At 51.8% G+C, this 13,233-nt stretch overlaps 1 protein-coding gene across 1 annotated transcript in view; it reads right to left on the bottom strand.

The window, feature by feature from the left end:
* KLHDC10 (kelch domain containing 10) overlaps positions 1-13,081 on the bottom strand; it is a 30,719-nt gene extending 17,638 nt beyond the window's left edge. Inside the window, exon 1 of the mRNA XM_030455787.1 lies at positions 12,907-13,081. Within this exon, the coding sequence (XP_030311647.1) occupies positions 12,907-13,027 (121 nt within the window). The 5' untranslated portion in view covers positions 13,028-13,081. The remainder of the gene's footprint in view (positions 1-12,906) is intronic.
* Between the last annotated feature and the right edge of the window lie 152 nt (positions 13,082-13,233).

Below are 13,233 nucleotides of genomic sequence, written 5' to 3'. Positions count from 1 at the left end.
ATAATTGCCTCTTGCTGCAATCAACACATGGAAAAAAAAAAAAAAAACAACTAGTAAGAGGGAAGAAAGTGAAGGAATTAATGGAAAAATCTGCAGTCTGGGAGGTAGTGCAGTGCCACTGGGCAGCTGGTATGGCCCAGAGGGGTGGGTATTCCATACACTAATGGTGACAGCTGGGAAGTTATTGGGCTCCTCAGAGCTGGAATAATCAGTTAAACAAACATTACATGGTTTAGAGGTGATTCACAAAGGGAAAGAGAAACATCCATCCCTTTTGGGCTTCTGCTTTGAAAATCTGAAAGCATCCACAGAGATGGATTTGTTTTGGAGTGAACACACTGAAAATAAAAGTATTTACAGTCAAGGGAATTGTTCAGGCTTCTGGTTGGGAAATGCTTTGAGAGGGAAATTCATCTGAGCTTGACTGTCTGGACTCCAAACTGTGCTTGAGAAGTGTCCATCCCTCTCTGCACCCTGGAGAAGATGAAGGAAAGGGCTCAGGACTATCTGGACTCCAAACTGTGCTTGAGAAGTGTCCATCCCTCTCTGCACCCTGGAGAAGATGAAGCAAAAGGATCAGATGTCAGGCTTGGCCACAGGGACCTCATCCTCCTTGTTCCTTCTCTGGGTTTTCCCTGAAGGTCTCCAAGAAGATGATCTGAAATGGGAGCTCAATTCCAGTGAGGGCTGATGCAAACATTCTGCAGGGGAATGAGGATTTAATAAAACCACCCATTGGATTTAAAGGGTGTTAAGGAATTGGGAGTTCAAATAGGAGGTAACTACAGATCCTATTTCCCTCTAGTTTTAACACCTGCCATGGAGCAGCTCCCTGGGAAGCCAGGCTGAGGGCTTGGGGTTGTTCAGCCTGGAGAAGAGGAGGCTCCCAGGTGACCTTAGAGCAACCTTCCAATATCTGAAGGGGCTCCAAGAAAGCTGGGGGAGGGCTTTGGACACGGGGGGGGTAGGGAGAGGAGAAGGGAAATGGGTTAAAACTTGGAGAGAAAGGGGAGATTGAGGTTGGAGATGGGGAGGAAGTTCTTGAATTTGAGGGTGGTGAGACCCTGGAAGAATTGTTGCCAGGTTGGATGGGGCTTGGAGCACCCTGGGCTGGTGGGAGGTGTCCCTGCCCATGGCAGGGGGGTTGGAATCAGCTGAGCTTTCAGTTCTCTTCCAACCCAACCCATTCCAGGATTCTATTTCTTGGGGAAGGAGGGAGAAATTCTTTGGGGTGAGGGTGCTGAGCTCCTGGGTGCCCAGGTTGTCCAAGGAAGCTGTGGCTGCCCCATCCCTGGCAGTGTCTCAGGTCAGGTTGGATGGGGCTTGGAGCACCCTGGGCTGGTGGGAGGTGTCCCTGCCCATGCAGGGGTTGGGACTGGGTGAGCTTTAAGGTTCCTTCCAACCCAAACCATTCTATGATTCCCTGAATCTTCCAGAGGGAAGAGAGAATAAAGTGAATTTTATCCTAAGACAACAGAGAAAGAAGCACAACTCAAAGAAACTAAATTAAAAACCCAAACCAAGGCAGCCTTTTCTGCCACTCACCTCTCAAAATTAAAAAAGGAAGACACCTGACTTTGCCATAAAGCCCCAAAATAGTGAAATTTCAACAAAAGGCATTGATAGTTGATGCATTCAGGTCCCTAAGAAGCAGGACAGGTCCACTAAGCTCATCCACACCTCAGCTGGTTTCACCTCTTCCCTTGTACTTAAAAACCCATCTCTTGTTTTAAAAGATGATTCTCTTCAAGATATTTTCAAAGACACAGAAAGGGCACCAGAAGCCAGAGCTGGTGTCAAACAGATATGTGGAAAAACCCAACTGAGATGGGCTGAAAGCACCAAAATTCCCATGCAGCTGTTCCTGCTGCAAGCCACATCTGCTGCTTGTTCCCTGCCCATTCCTGACAACTCAAGAGAGCTCAGAGCACTACAGGAACAAATTTTCTTAATTAAACACTCACTCAGTGACTTCCCTTTGCCAGAAGCTCCTCACAGCAGAGCTAGCAGGAGAAATGATGCCTGTCCCTGGTTGTGCATTCACAGCTCAGCTGCTCAGGGGAAATCCAGTATCCTCAGCACTAAAACCATGGATGAGAAGAGCCAAAATTCTTCTTCCCAGTGTGCCTGGATTCCCAGGGAAAAGAGGGCTGGAAATGCTGACCAGAGCAAGGTTTCCAGAAGCTCAGGGTGAATCCCTGTAGCTACAAACCCAAGCAATTTTATCTTGTTCTGCTTGAGAGTGAGAGATTTTCTTCTTTATTCAAGCAGAACCCAGCTGTATTTACTGCATGTGAAGGACAGACTTCTCTCCAAAGGTTTCCCATTTCCAGCCTGAGGTTTGGAGGCTTTGCTCTTCACTTACAGTTTGTCCCCATGGAGCAGGTCCTGCTGCTCACAGAGACTCAGAGAAGATGAGATCTACCCATGGAAAAGGGAAAAAAAAACCTCCAACACTTCTGAGTCCCCTCTGGAAGCAGTCACTAATGTATCAATGAACTGAGCAATGTAAAACTGAATTAAGCTGTCACCAAACTCTTCTATTCAGAATCAAAGTGACCTTAATTCACTTTAAAGTGCTAAGAAAAACATTCCTGCAGTTCTGCCTTTTTTTTCCAGAAGACTCCTGCAAAAGCTGAATCTACCAAAAAGAGTTAATTCAGATTAGTTAGAATCACAGAACTCTCAGGGTTGGAAGGGACCTCAAATCTCATCCAGTTCCAACCCCCAGCATGGGCAGGGACACCTCCCACCAGCCCAGGGTGCTCCAAGCCCCATCCAACCTGACCTGAGACACTGCCAGGGATGGGGCAGCCACAGCTTCCTTGGACAACCTGGGCACCCAGGGGCTCAGCACCCTCACCCCAAACAATTTCTCCCTCTCTCTCTCCCTCCCTCCCTCCCTCCGTCCCTCTCTCCCTCCCCAAGAAATAGAATCCTGGAATGGGTTGGATTGGAAGAGAACTGAAAGCTTAGATCATTCCAACCCCCCTGCCATGGGCAGGGACACCTCCCTCCCAGATTGCTCCAAGCCCCATCCAACCTGGCTTTGAACACTGCCAGGGATGGGGCAGAGACTCTTTTCCTGGGCAACCTGGTTCTAAAGCTCAGCACCCTCACCCCAAACAAGTTCTCCCTCCCTCCCTCCCTGCCTGCCCAAGATCTCCTCTCCATCTCCCCTCTTGCAGCAGGAAACCCTTCCCCCTCGCAGGGTCCCATCCCTCCAGGCCCTTGTCCCAAGTCCCTCCCCAGCTTTCCTGGAGCCCCTTCAGGCACTGGAAGGTGCTCTAAGGTCTCCCCATTGCAGCCTTCTCTTCTCCAGCCTGAACACCCATGGGATTACACACTGCTCTGGGTTGGGTGGGACCTCAAAGCTCATCCAGTCCCAACCCCCTGCATGAGCAGGGACACCTCCCACCAGCCCAGGGTGCTCCAAGCCCCATCCAACCTTCAAAACTTCCAGGGATGGGGCTTCCAACACCTCTCTGGGCAACCTCTTCCAGTCTCTCACCACCCTCATGGGGAAGAACTTCTTCCTCACTTCCAATCTCAAGCTCCCCTCCTCTACTTTGAATCCATTCCCCTGCTCCTATCACTCCCTGACATCCTAAAAAGTCCCTCCCCACCTTTCCTGGAGCCCCTTCAGATCCTGGAAGGCCACAATGAGGTCTCCTTGGAGCCTTCTCCTCTCCAGACTGAATAACCCCAACTCCCTCAGTCTGTCCTCACAGCAGAGCTGCTCCATAGCCCTCTGAGCATCCTCCTGGCCCTTCTCTGGACATCCTCCACCAAATCCATGACTTTCTTGGAATAGGGGCTCCAGAACTGGACACAGAGCTCCAAGTGGGATCTCCTGAGAGTGGAGTAGAGGGGAGGAATCCTCTCCCTTGACCTGATGGCCACTCTTCTCTTGATGCAGCCCAGGGTACCATTGGCTGCAGGGGCTGCATGTGTGCACTGCTCCTTCAGGAGAGAAGCTCTAGGACTTGTGGCTCCAATAAAGAGCTGCATTTCCATTTCATTCTGTTTCATCAGGTGATTCACATCTACTGAAATCCTTCCTGCAAGCTTTGGCTCTGGTTTTGTTCCAGCCCTTGTGATGAGCCTGTGACACAAATGTCAACTTCAGATGGAGCAGGAAGATGGAAACAACCAAGGTTTTGAGAACTTCCTCCTCCAGCTGGCAAAGCCCCGCTCCCCAAGAGCTTCCCCAACAAGTGCCCAACAGAAAGCAGAGCACAGAACAAGAAAACATCCTTCTCTGCTCTGGGGAGACCCTCCTGGGGTAAAGCTGTGTCCAGCTCTGGGGTCCCCAGCAGCAGAAGGACACGGAGCTGTTGGAGCCAGTGCAGAGGAGGCCCTGGAGCTGCTGGGAGGGCTGGAGCAGCTCTGCTCTGGAGCCAGGCTGAGAGAGTTGGGGGTGTTGAGGCTGGAGAAGAGAAGGCTGCAATGGGGAGACCTTAGAGCACCTTCCAGTGCCTGAAGGGGCTCCAGGAAAGCTGGGGAGGGACTTGGGACAAGGGCCTGGAGGGATGGGACCCTGCGAGGGGGAAGGGTTTCCAGCTGCAAGAGGGGAGATGGAGAGGAGATCTTGGGCAGGCAGGGAGGGAGGGAGGGAGAACTTGTTTGGGGTGAGGGTGCTGAGCTTTAGAACCAGGTTGCCCAGGAAAAGAGTCTCTGCCCCATCCCTGGCAGTGTTCAAAGCCAGGTTGGATGGGGCTTGGAGCAATCTGGGAGGGAGGTGTCCCTGCCCATGGCAGGGGGGTTGGAATGAGCTGAGCTTTCAGTTCTCTTCCAAGCCAACCCATTCCAGGATTCTATTTCTTGGGGAGAGAGGGAGGGAGAAATTGTTTTGGGTGAGGGTGCTGAGCCCCTGGGTGCCCAGGTTGCCCCCAGAAGCTGTGGCTGCCCCATCCCTGGCAGTGTCTCAGGTCAGGTTGGATGGGGCTTGCTGGGCTGGTGGGAGGTGTCCCTGCCCATGCAGGGGGTTGGAACTGGATGATTTTGAAGGTCCCTCCATCCCAAATCAGTCTGACATTCTATGGAAAGCTGCAGCTCACCAGACCCCACTATGAATTCTTCAGTGCTGGCCATGGGCAGCAGCAGCATGAGGCTGTGGAAAATATGTTGCAAAGCCAGTTAGAGAAAATGGCTTTAAAGTGGATGGATATAATCTAGAAAGCACTTGCTTTCCTAGCTGAAGACTTCAAAGTGAAGCAGGAAGGAAAGATGGGAAGGTGCAGGCACAAGGAATCTTCTGTTCCCTGGTCCTGAGGGCAGAAATGGGAACAATAACAAACAGGATGAAGTGGAAACATCACGACAGAGACATCATTAAGGAAAGTGCTAATTTAGGAGTCAGCTATCTGACAGAAAGCTGCTTGTTAGCTACATGCTGACCTGTTAACACCCAGTTAAATTCACCCTTTTCAAGTGATTCATTGAGTGACTTCAGAGGGAGCTGTCTGGATGGCCCAAATCAACTTTGTTCCAGTGGATTCTTAATTGAATACCTCTCCTTGCAAGAGGAGAGCAGAACAGGAGAGAGTAAGCCAAAAAGGTGACATGAATATCTGTTCCCAAGTTTCCTGGTGTGAGGAGAAAGCAGAGATGTTCATTGAGAAGATTTGGGAGGAGAAAGTGTCATGGTCCTCACAGGTGTCCAACAGGACTCAGAATGTCCCTCCTGTGGGAAGCACAAAGCTGAATTGCAGCTGCTGGTCCATAAATCCCTGGAAATATTAAGAAAAAAAGGTAAATGTGAAGCTTCAGGTGATGATTTAGTGGTTCAGGTGGTGTAGGACTGACCTGAGTTGGCCTCAATGATCTTGAAGGCCCCTTCCAACCAGGATGCCCCTGTGATTCTAAATATTGTTCCTATTCTGAGCAACACAAGCTGAAAAGTTTATTAAAAACCCAACTCTGGAGTTTTGACAGCTACAGAATCTATGGAAGGCCTGGAGAAAAAAAATAAACAACAGAAAAATCCTTTGGCATCAGCAGATTACTGAAGGTTATAGAGCAGATGAAATGGTGCCCAGAGGCACAGCACTTGCCAGCAGCTCTGTCTGAGTCTCCTGGGTTCCTCTCCTGCTTTTCAGCAGCTTTAGAATAAAGTTCAAGAAGGAGAAAATTGAAACTGCAAAGTCCCAGGCAGTGGCACTGAATCACAGGCACCACAAATATAGAGGCAAGAGGTGCTCCCAAAGCCAGCACAAAGAGAAGTTTGGAAGAACAGAAGTTGTTTTTCTGTCTGTTCCACTGGCCTCACTTTCATGAAGGCAGGAAAAAAACCTAAAAACCAACCCAAACTGCTGGCACCATCTCAGTGGTGGGATGAAACAAGAGAGGAGTAGCTACTGTTCTAGTTTGTGAGCTAGCCAGCTGGTCTTTCTCTTCTTAAAACAAGCAAGGAGGGAGGAAAGGTCTAATTAACAGAATTTATTTCTTAAATATAATCAAAGAAAGAGTTGAGTAGGATGCTGTTTGGAAGCCCTGCCTGAAACCATCCTTTTTCTTCTCATGACCAGAGGAAAGCCAAATAAATCTATTAGACAGTGAGAAGCTCTTGGCAGAGTGAGGTCTATCTATAGCATCAGGTTCTGCAGAATTTAATTGTTCTTTCCAAGAGAATTTGCCCCTAATCACTGCCATCCCTTCGGACCAGTACCCAGAAACCAGCAAGGTGCTGTTCTCCTGAGGTGGAAAAAACCAAAAAAAAACCCCAAACTGCTGACTCCCTTTCCCAACCTGCCTTGGAAGGAAGAGGCCAAATGGTCTCCCACCATCTGCTCAGAAACCTGTAAGCACAAAGGCAAAGGAGAATGATTTTCCTATCATGTAACCCCAGCAGAAATCCAGGCTGGGAGGAGAATGTCTGGAGAGCAGCCCTGAGGAGAAGGACTTGGGGGTGTGGGGTGAGGAGAAGCTCAACAGAGGTATCAAACCCCCCATGTCCTGGGCTGCACCCCCAGCAGTGTGAGCAGCAGGGCCAGGGAGGGGATTGTCCCCCTCTGCTCCACTCTGGGGAGACCCCCCTGGGGTAAAGCTGTGTCCAGCTCTGGGGTCCCCAGCAGCAGAAGGACACGGAGCTGTTGGAGCCAGTGCAGAAGAGGCCCTGGAGCTGCTGGGAGGGCTGGAGCAGCTCTGCTCTGGAGCCAGGCTGAGAGAGTTGGGGGTGTTGAGGCTGGAGAAGAGAAGGCTGCAATGGGGAGACCTTAGAGCACCTTCCAGTGCCTGAAGGGGCTCCAGGAAAGCTGGGGAGGGACTTGGGACAAGGGCCTGGAGGGATGGGACCCTGCGAGGGGGAAGGGTTTCCAGCTGCAAGAGGGGAGATGGAGAGGAGATCTTGGGCAGGCAGGGAGGGAGGGAGGGAGAACTTGTTTGGGGTGAGGGTGCTGAGCTTTAGAACCAGGTTGCCCAGGAAAAGAGTCTCTGCCCCATCCCTGGCAGTGTTCAAAGCCAGGTTGGATGGGGCTTGGAGCAATCTGGGAGGGAGGTGTCCCTGCCCATGGCAGGGGGGTTGGAATGAGCTGAGCTTTCAGTTCTCTTCCAACCCAACCCATTCCAGGATTCTATTTCTTGGGCAGGGAGAGAGGTAGGGAGAAATTGTTTGGGGTGAGGGTGCTGAGCCCGTGGTTGCCCAGGTTGCCCCCAGAAGCTGTGGCCCCATCCCTGGAAACATTCAAAGCCAGGTTGGATGGGGTTTGGAGAAAACTGGGAGCTGTGTCCCTGCCCATGGCAGGGGGGTTGGAACCAGATGACCTTTAAGGTCCCTTCCAGCACAAAACCCATTCCATGACTCAATGATTCTCTGATATTTCAGATATTTCTACAAGTGTGCAATCAATTGTCTCTATTTCCAGTGATGAGAAGAACAGGAATGGGATTGTAATCCATGAGAGAGAGGAAAACACCTGTGAATGAAGTCCCTGAGGAGAAAAAAGTCCTTGTGAGTGAACTGTCCTTATTGAGACAGCAGAGCAAAAGAGGAAATCCTTGCCTCAGAAAGAGAGGTAACACTAAAGCTGAGTTTTCCTTGGGCTGTTTGGTTTTCCCTTTTTGGGTTGTTTGTCAGGGATGATCCCATATCTCTTTCTCTCTGACAGAAATTCCCCTGCAGGTCCAGCCCAGGATTTGGCTTCAAGCTTCCTCCCTCACATGACACAAAGAGGTTTGGAATATTTGGGGGTTCTGTTGTGTATTTTTTTAAGGGCCTATCAGAAACTTTGAACTTCTTCACACACACAAAAAAAAATCCCCAACCACTCTACTGTGACTGGAACACTGGGGAAATTACAGCTCAAGACCAGAACCTAAATGCTGAGCACACAAGAAGCAAAGATATACTTAGGCTTCCAGATTGTTTCTGTCCACTTAATCCTGAGAAAAATGCTGGAAAAATGTAAATGTGGACAGGAAGATTTTCAATCAGGAGAAGAACAAACCACACACCACCTAAAATAAGACATTTTTGATCTTTCTAAAGCAGAAAAGCCTAAAAATAATTCCTTCCTTTCCCTTAACCAACACACAATTTTCCCCATCACAAGACAGCAAAAACACAAACAAATTGCTTTGGTTTTTTGGTTTTTTTTTTTCCTGAGCTGTTAAGCCATCAACAGAGTCTTTTGTAGACACCTCTTGAGAAATGCTCCTGTTGGGAAACCCTCAGATAGAAATACTCTGAGAAAGCACAAAGAGGGGCACAACACTGGCACCAGCTCCTGCCTGCTTACCTTTGGTCATCATCTCCCAGTGCAAAGGAAATTCTCCAGAGTGAAAAAGGTGAAAAAAGGTAAAATATCTTTTCTATAAACAGCAGGGGGAGGGGGAAGGAGAATGTGTGGAAAGCAGAACCCTAAAACAGGGACAGCCCAGAGGTAATTTGAAGGACATAGGGCTCAGCAGGAGCACAGGAGGTCTGCAGGGAGGGACGTGGTGAACATGCCCAAAGCCAAAGCTCTTGGAGCTCTTTGCAGTAATTCCAGCCAGGAATTACTCCTAAAAGTGGGATGAAAAGCAGACAGCATGCTATAGAGAAAGAGTCTTCACTAATGCTGAGGGGAAAAGGAAGGAATTCCTCCTGGAACCTCTGCAAGGGAATGGGGAGGTGAGAAAACAAACCTGGCTGGAAGGAAATTGAAGGAAGGGGGGAAAAAAAAACCATTCTTGTCTCTCTGTATCAATGCTTATGTAAGGGCTGCAACTGGAGCTCTCTAAATGGGAAGGGAACAGATGTCAAAGAGGGAGAAAACTCCAGCAATTGACTCAAATGTTTGGGTGGGTTTTTTCTCCCATCAAGTCGGGTTTTTTTCAGCCAGACTGAAAGTCAGGTTTCGGTTGGCAAAGGTTGGGGCTGAGGGCTCAGGTTGAGCTGAATGGGGGTTGAAGTTTGGTCCCAGGGCTGCAGCATCACTGCCCCTGGGCAGGTTCCAGGTTGGGATAGAATCCATAGGCAAAAAAAGAGTGGGATCATTCCAAACCTGTCTTGTCAGGAAGATGCTGCAAGTGGTTCACTCAAACCAACAATTAAAAGGGGAAGGAAAAGGGGGAGAAGGGGGAGAAGGGGGAGAAGGGGGAGAAGGGGGAGAAGGGGGAGAAGGGGGAGAAGGGGGAGAAGGGGGAGAAGGGGGAGAAGGGGGAGAAGGGGGAGAAGGGGAGAAGGGGGAGAAGGGGGAGAAGGGGGAGAAGGGGAGAAGGGGAGAAGGGGGAGAAGGGGGAGAAGGGGGAGAAGGGGGAGAAGGGGGAGAAGGGGGAGGAAAGGAAAGGGAAAGGGAAAGGGAAAGGGAAAAGGAAAAGGAAAAGGAAAAGGAAAAGGAAAGGAAAAGGAAAAGGAAAAGGAAAAGGAAAAGGAAAAGGAAAAGGAAAGGAAAAGGAAAAGGAAAGGAAAAGGAAAAGGAAAAGGAAAAGGAAAAGGAAAAGGAAAAGGAAAGGAAAAGGAAAAGGAAAAGGAAAGGAAAGGAAGCAGGTCTTACAGGAGGGCCCCAAAAAAAGGGCCCTTATCAGAGAAGGAAGGAAACAATATTGGGAAAAATTGCCCCCAAAAGAGAAGGTGTGGAGCAAATTCAAGAGTGGTCTTGCACCAGGCTTGAAAGCATCCTTGCTGCAGGACAAGGTTTCACAGGGATGGAAGTGAAGACCCTGGGCTGAGAACTCCTTCCCTGGTGCTCCAGATGTGTGGAATGGCAGCTCCTACCCCTGAGGCAATGGGGGGTTCACACAGAGCCCCCCTGAGTGGCAGGGTGATGGGTGGCTGGGGCAGAAGAAGGATGCTCAGGGTTTAGGGTAACCCCATCCTGTGTGGCAGCACCCCAGTAACAGGAGGGCACAAGATAAGGAAGTGGGGATCCCCCAAACCAGCTGGGAATACCCCCTCCTCACAGGACCATGGGGTGCCCCCACATCCCTCACAGAACTGTCAGGATGGGGATGATTTCCCTAATTTTGTGACTGTAGGTTAACCCCAGGCTCTTCCTGCTAATATTCCAGGGCTGGTGGGGTTGGGGTGACCCACACCCCCAGAATCTCTGGAATAAACCCCCCAACACTGCTAGGAAAACAATGGAAAAGAGGAAGAATCACCCAGGGCAGGGGACTGGGCACACATCTCATCATCCTCTGGTAGCCCAGACCCTGATCCAGTAGGAAGGAGTGGTGGCACCCTGGGTCAGCCCAAGCCCATCCAGGATCACAGAGTCACTGAGGTGGGGACAGTGAAACACCCTGTGCCACCCCCTATCCCATGCCTACGGGGATGAACCATCCCTGGAGGGCATCAAATCACCCCCCAAAGCACTGACACCACCAAGACAAGGAGGGGAATATCCCCCAAAGGACATAGGAGAGGGGTGACCCCTGTCCTGGGGTTCTGAGAGGGGTGACCACCCACCCCATGAGACTGTGGGTCCCCTAAGATTATCTGGAAATGGGTGACCACCCCCATTCACAGATCTGGGCCCCAACATCCCGGAGCTGTTGGGATGGGAACGTCCCAGCCCTCCCCACACCACCCCATTCCAGGTCCAGGTCACCCCAAAAATGTCTCAGAACCATGGGGCAGAGGGTCACCTCCCTCAGCTACAGGTTATCCACATCCTCAGGGCCCCAAGTGCCCCAGTCCATGACACCCTGGGGACAGGGAGACATCCCCCACACTCATGCCAGGTCCATGGGGTACCCCAGTTCCCTCCCAAAATGTCTTAGAGCTGTGGGGAAGGGGTAATCCCAACTCTTGGGTATCTGTCCCCTCAGTGATGCAACTGTCTTAATCCTGAGTGTCTTGGGGACAAGCTGACACCCCCTTTGCCCCCCCATTCCAGGTCCTTAGGGCACCTCAGTCACCCCAAAATGTCTCAGAGCTGTAGGAACAAGGGTAATCCCCCCCAGTTGCAGACTATCCATCCCCTCAGGGCTGCAAGCATCTTAATCTTGAGTGTCTTGGGGACAAGGTGACACCCCCATCTCCCAGTTCCAGATCCACAGGGCACCCCAGCCCCCCCCAGAATGTCTCAGAGCTGTAGGGAAGGGGTAACCCCCTCAACTGAGGGGTATCCATCCCCTCAGGGCTGCAAGTATCTTAATCTTGGGTATCTTGGGAACAAGGTGACACCCCCAAAAGCCCTATTCCAGCTCCATGGGGTACCCCAGTTTCCCCAAAAAATGTTTCAGAGCTGTGGGAAAAAGTGCAATCCCCCCAGTTGCAGACTATCCATTCCCTCAGAGTCTCAGATGCCTGGTCCATGACACCCCACGACTTTCAGGACAGGATGATACCCCCTTTGCCCCCCGCATTCCAGGTCCTTAGGGCACCCCACTCCCCCCAAAATGTCCCAGAGGTGTGGGAACAAGGGTAATCCCCCCAACTGTGGGGTATCTGTCCCCTCATGGATGCAAGTGCCTTAATCCTGTGTGTCTTGGGGACAAGGTGACACCTCCCACCACCTATTCCAGGTCCTTAGGAGTACCCCAGCACCTCCGCCAAAATGTCTCAGAGCTGTGGGGAAGGGGTAACCCCCTTAACTGTGGGGTATCCATCCCTTCAGGGCTGCAAGTATCTTAATCTTGAGTGTCTTGGGAACAAGCTGACACCCCCCAACTCCCCATTCTAGATCCATAGGGCACCCCAGACTCCCCCAAAATGTCTCAGAGCTGTGGGGAAAGTGGTCACTCCCTTAACTACCGGGTATCCATCCCCTCAGGGCTGCAAGTACCTTAATCCTGGGTGTCTTGGGGACACGGTGTCACCCCCCAGGCCCCTATTCCAGATCCATAGGGCACCCCACACACCCCCAAAATGCCTCAGAGCTGTGGGGAAGGGGGCAACTCCCTCAACTGTGGGGTATCCATCCCCTCAGGGCTGCAAGTATCTTAATCTTGGGTGTCCTGGGGACAAGGTGACACCCCCAGTTCCCTATTCTAGAACCATGGGGCACCCCAGACCCCCCCCAGATATCTTGGAGCTGTGGGGAAGGGGGTCACCCCCTTAACTGCGGGGTATCCATCCCCTCAGGGCTGCAAGTATCTTAATCTTGGGTGTCTTGGGAACAAGCTGACACCCCCCAACTCCCCATTCTAGAACCACAGGGCACCCCAGACCCCCCCAAAATGTCTCAGAGCTGTGGGGAAGGGGGCCACCCCCTTAACTGCGGGGTATCCATCCCCTCAGGGACCGGGTCCTTGGGGACAGGGTGACACCTCCCACCCCCCTTGACCCCCCCAGATTCGGGATCCATGGGGCAGTGCAGTTCCTCCCTACATCTCCCCAGAGCCTGGCTCACACACACAGCTGCCAGCTGGGGGTCTCCGTCCCCTCAGGGCCCTGGGTGCTCCGGCCGGTGACGAGGCCTTGGGGACAACCCTGTCACCCTCCCCCCCCGCTCCTCCGGTGACCCGCCCGCCACTCACCCGCCGATCGCGGCCTTCCCGGTAGCTGCACGAAGCGGTTGAGGAGACCGAGGCCACCATCACCCTCAGCACCTCCCGATCCTTCCCTGACGCCTTCCCGGGCACCCTCAGCCGCAGACATGGCCCCGTCCGCTCCACCTCAGGGAGAGCCCCGCGGCTGCCAGAGGCGGAGCCGTCGTCGCCACCGCCTCCTCCCTACCCCCCCACACTCCCTCACAAAACCCCGAACCTCCGCCAGCGGCCAATAAACGATGGTTTTCTACAGCCGCAGCCTATAAAACGCGAGCTTCTTGGCGGGTGGGAGGAGGCTGCGGGGTGAAGGGCGTT

Source organism: Calypte anna, chromosome 1 (genome assembly GCF_003957555.1).
Source record: "Calypte anna isolate BGI_N300 chromosome 1, bCalAnn1_v1.p, whole genome shotgun sequence".
Lineage (NCBI taxonomy): Eukaryota > Metazoa > Chordata > Aves > Apodiformes > Trochilidae > Calypte > Calypte anna.
The sequence above is the reverse complement of the archived record's forward strand: the minus strand, read 5'-3'. Positions and strand labels throughout refer to the sequence as shown.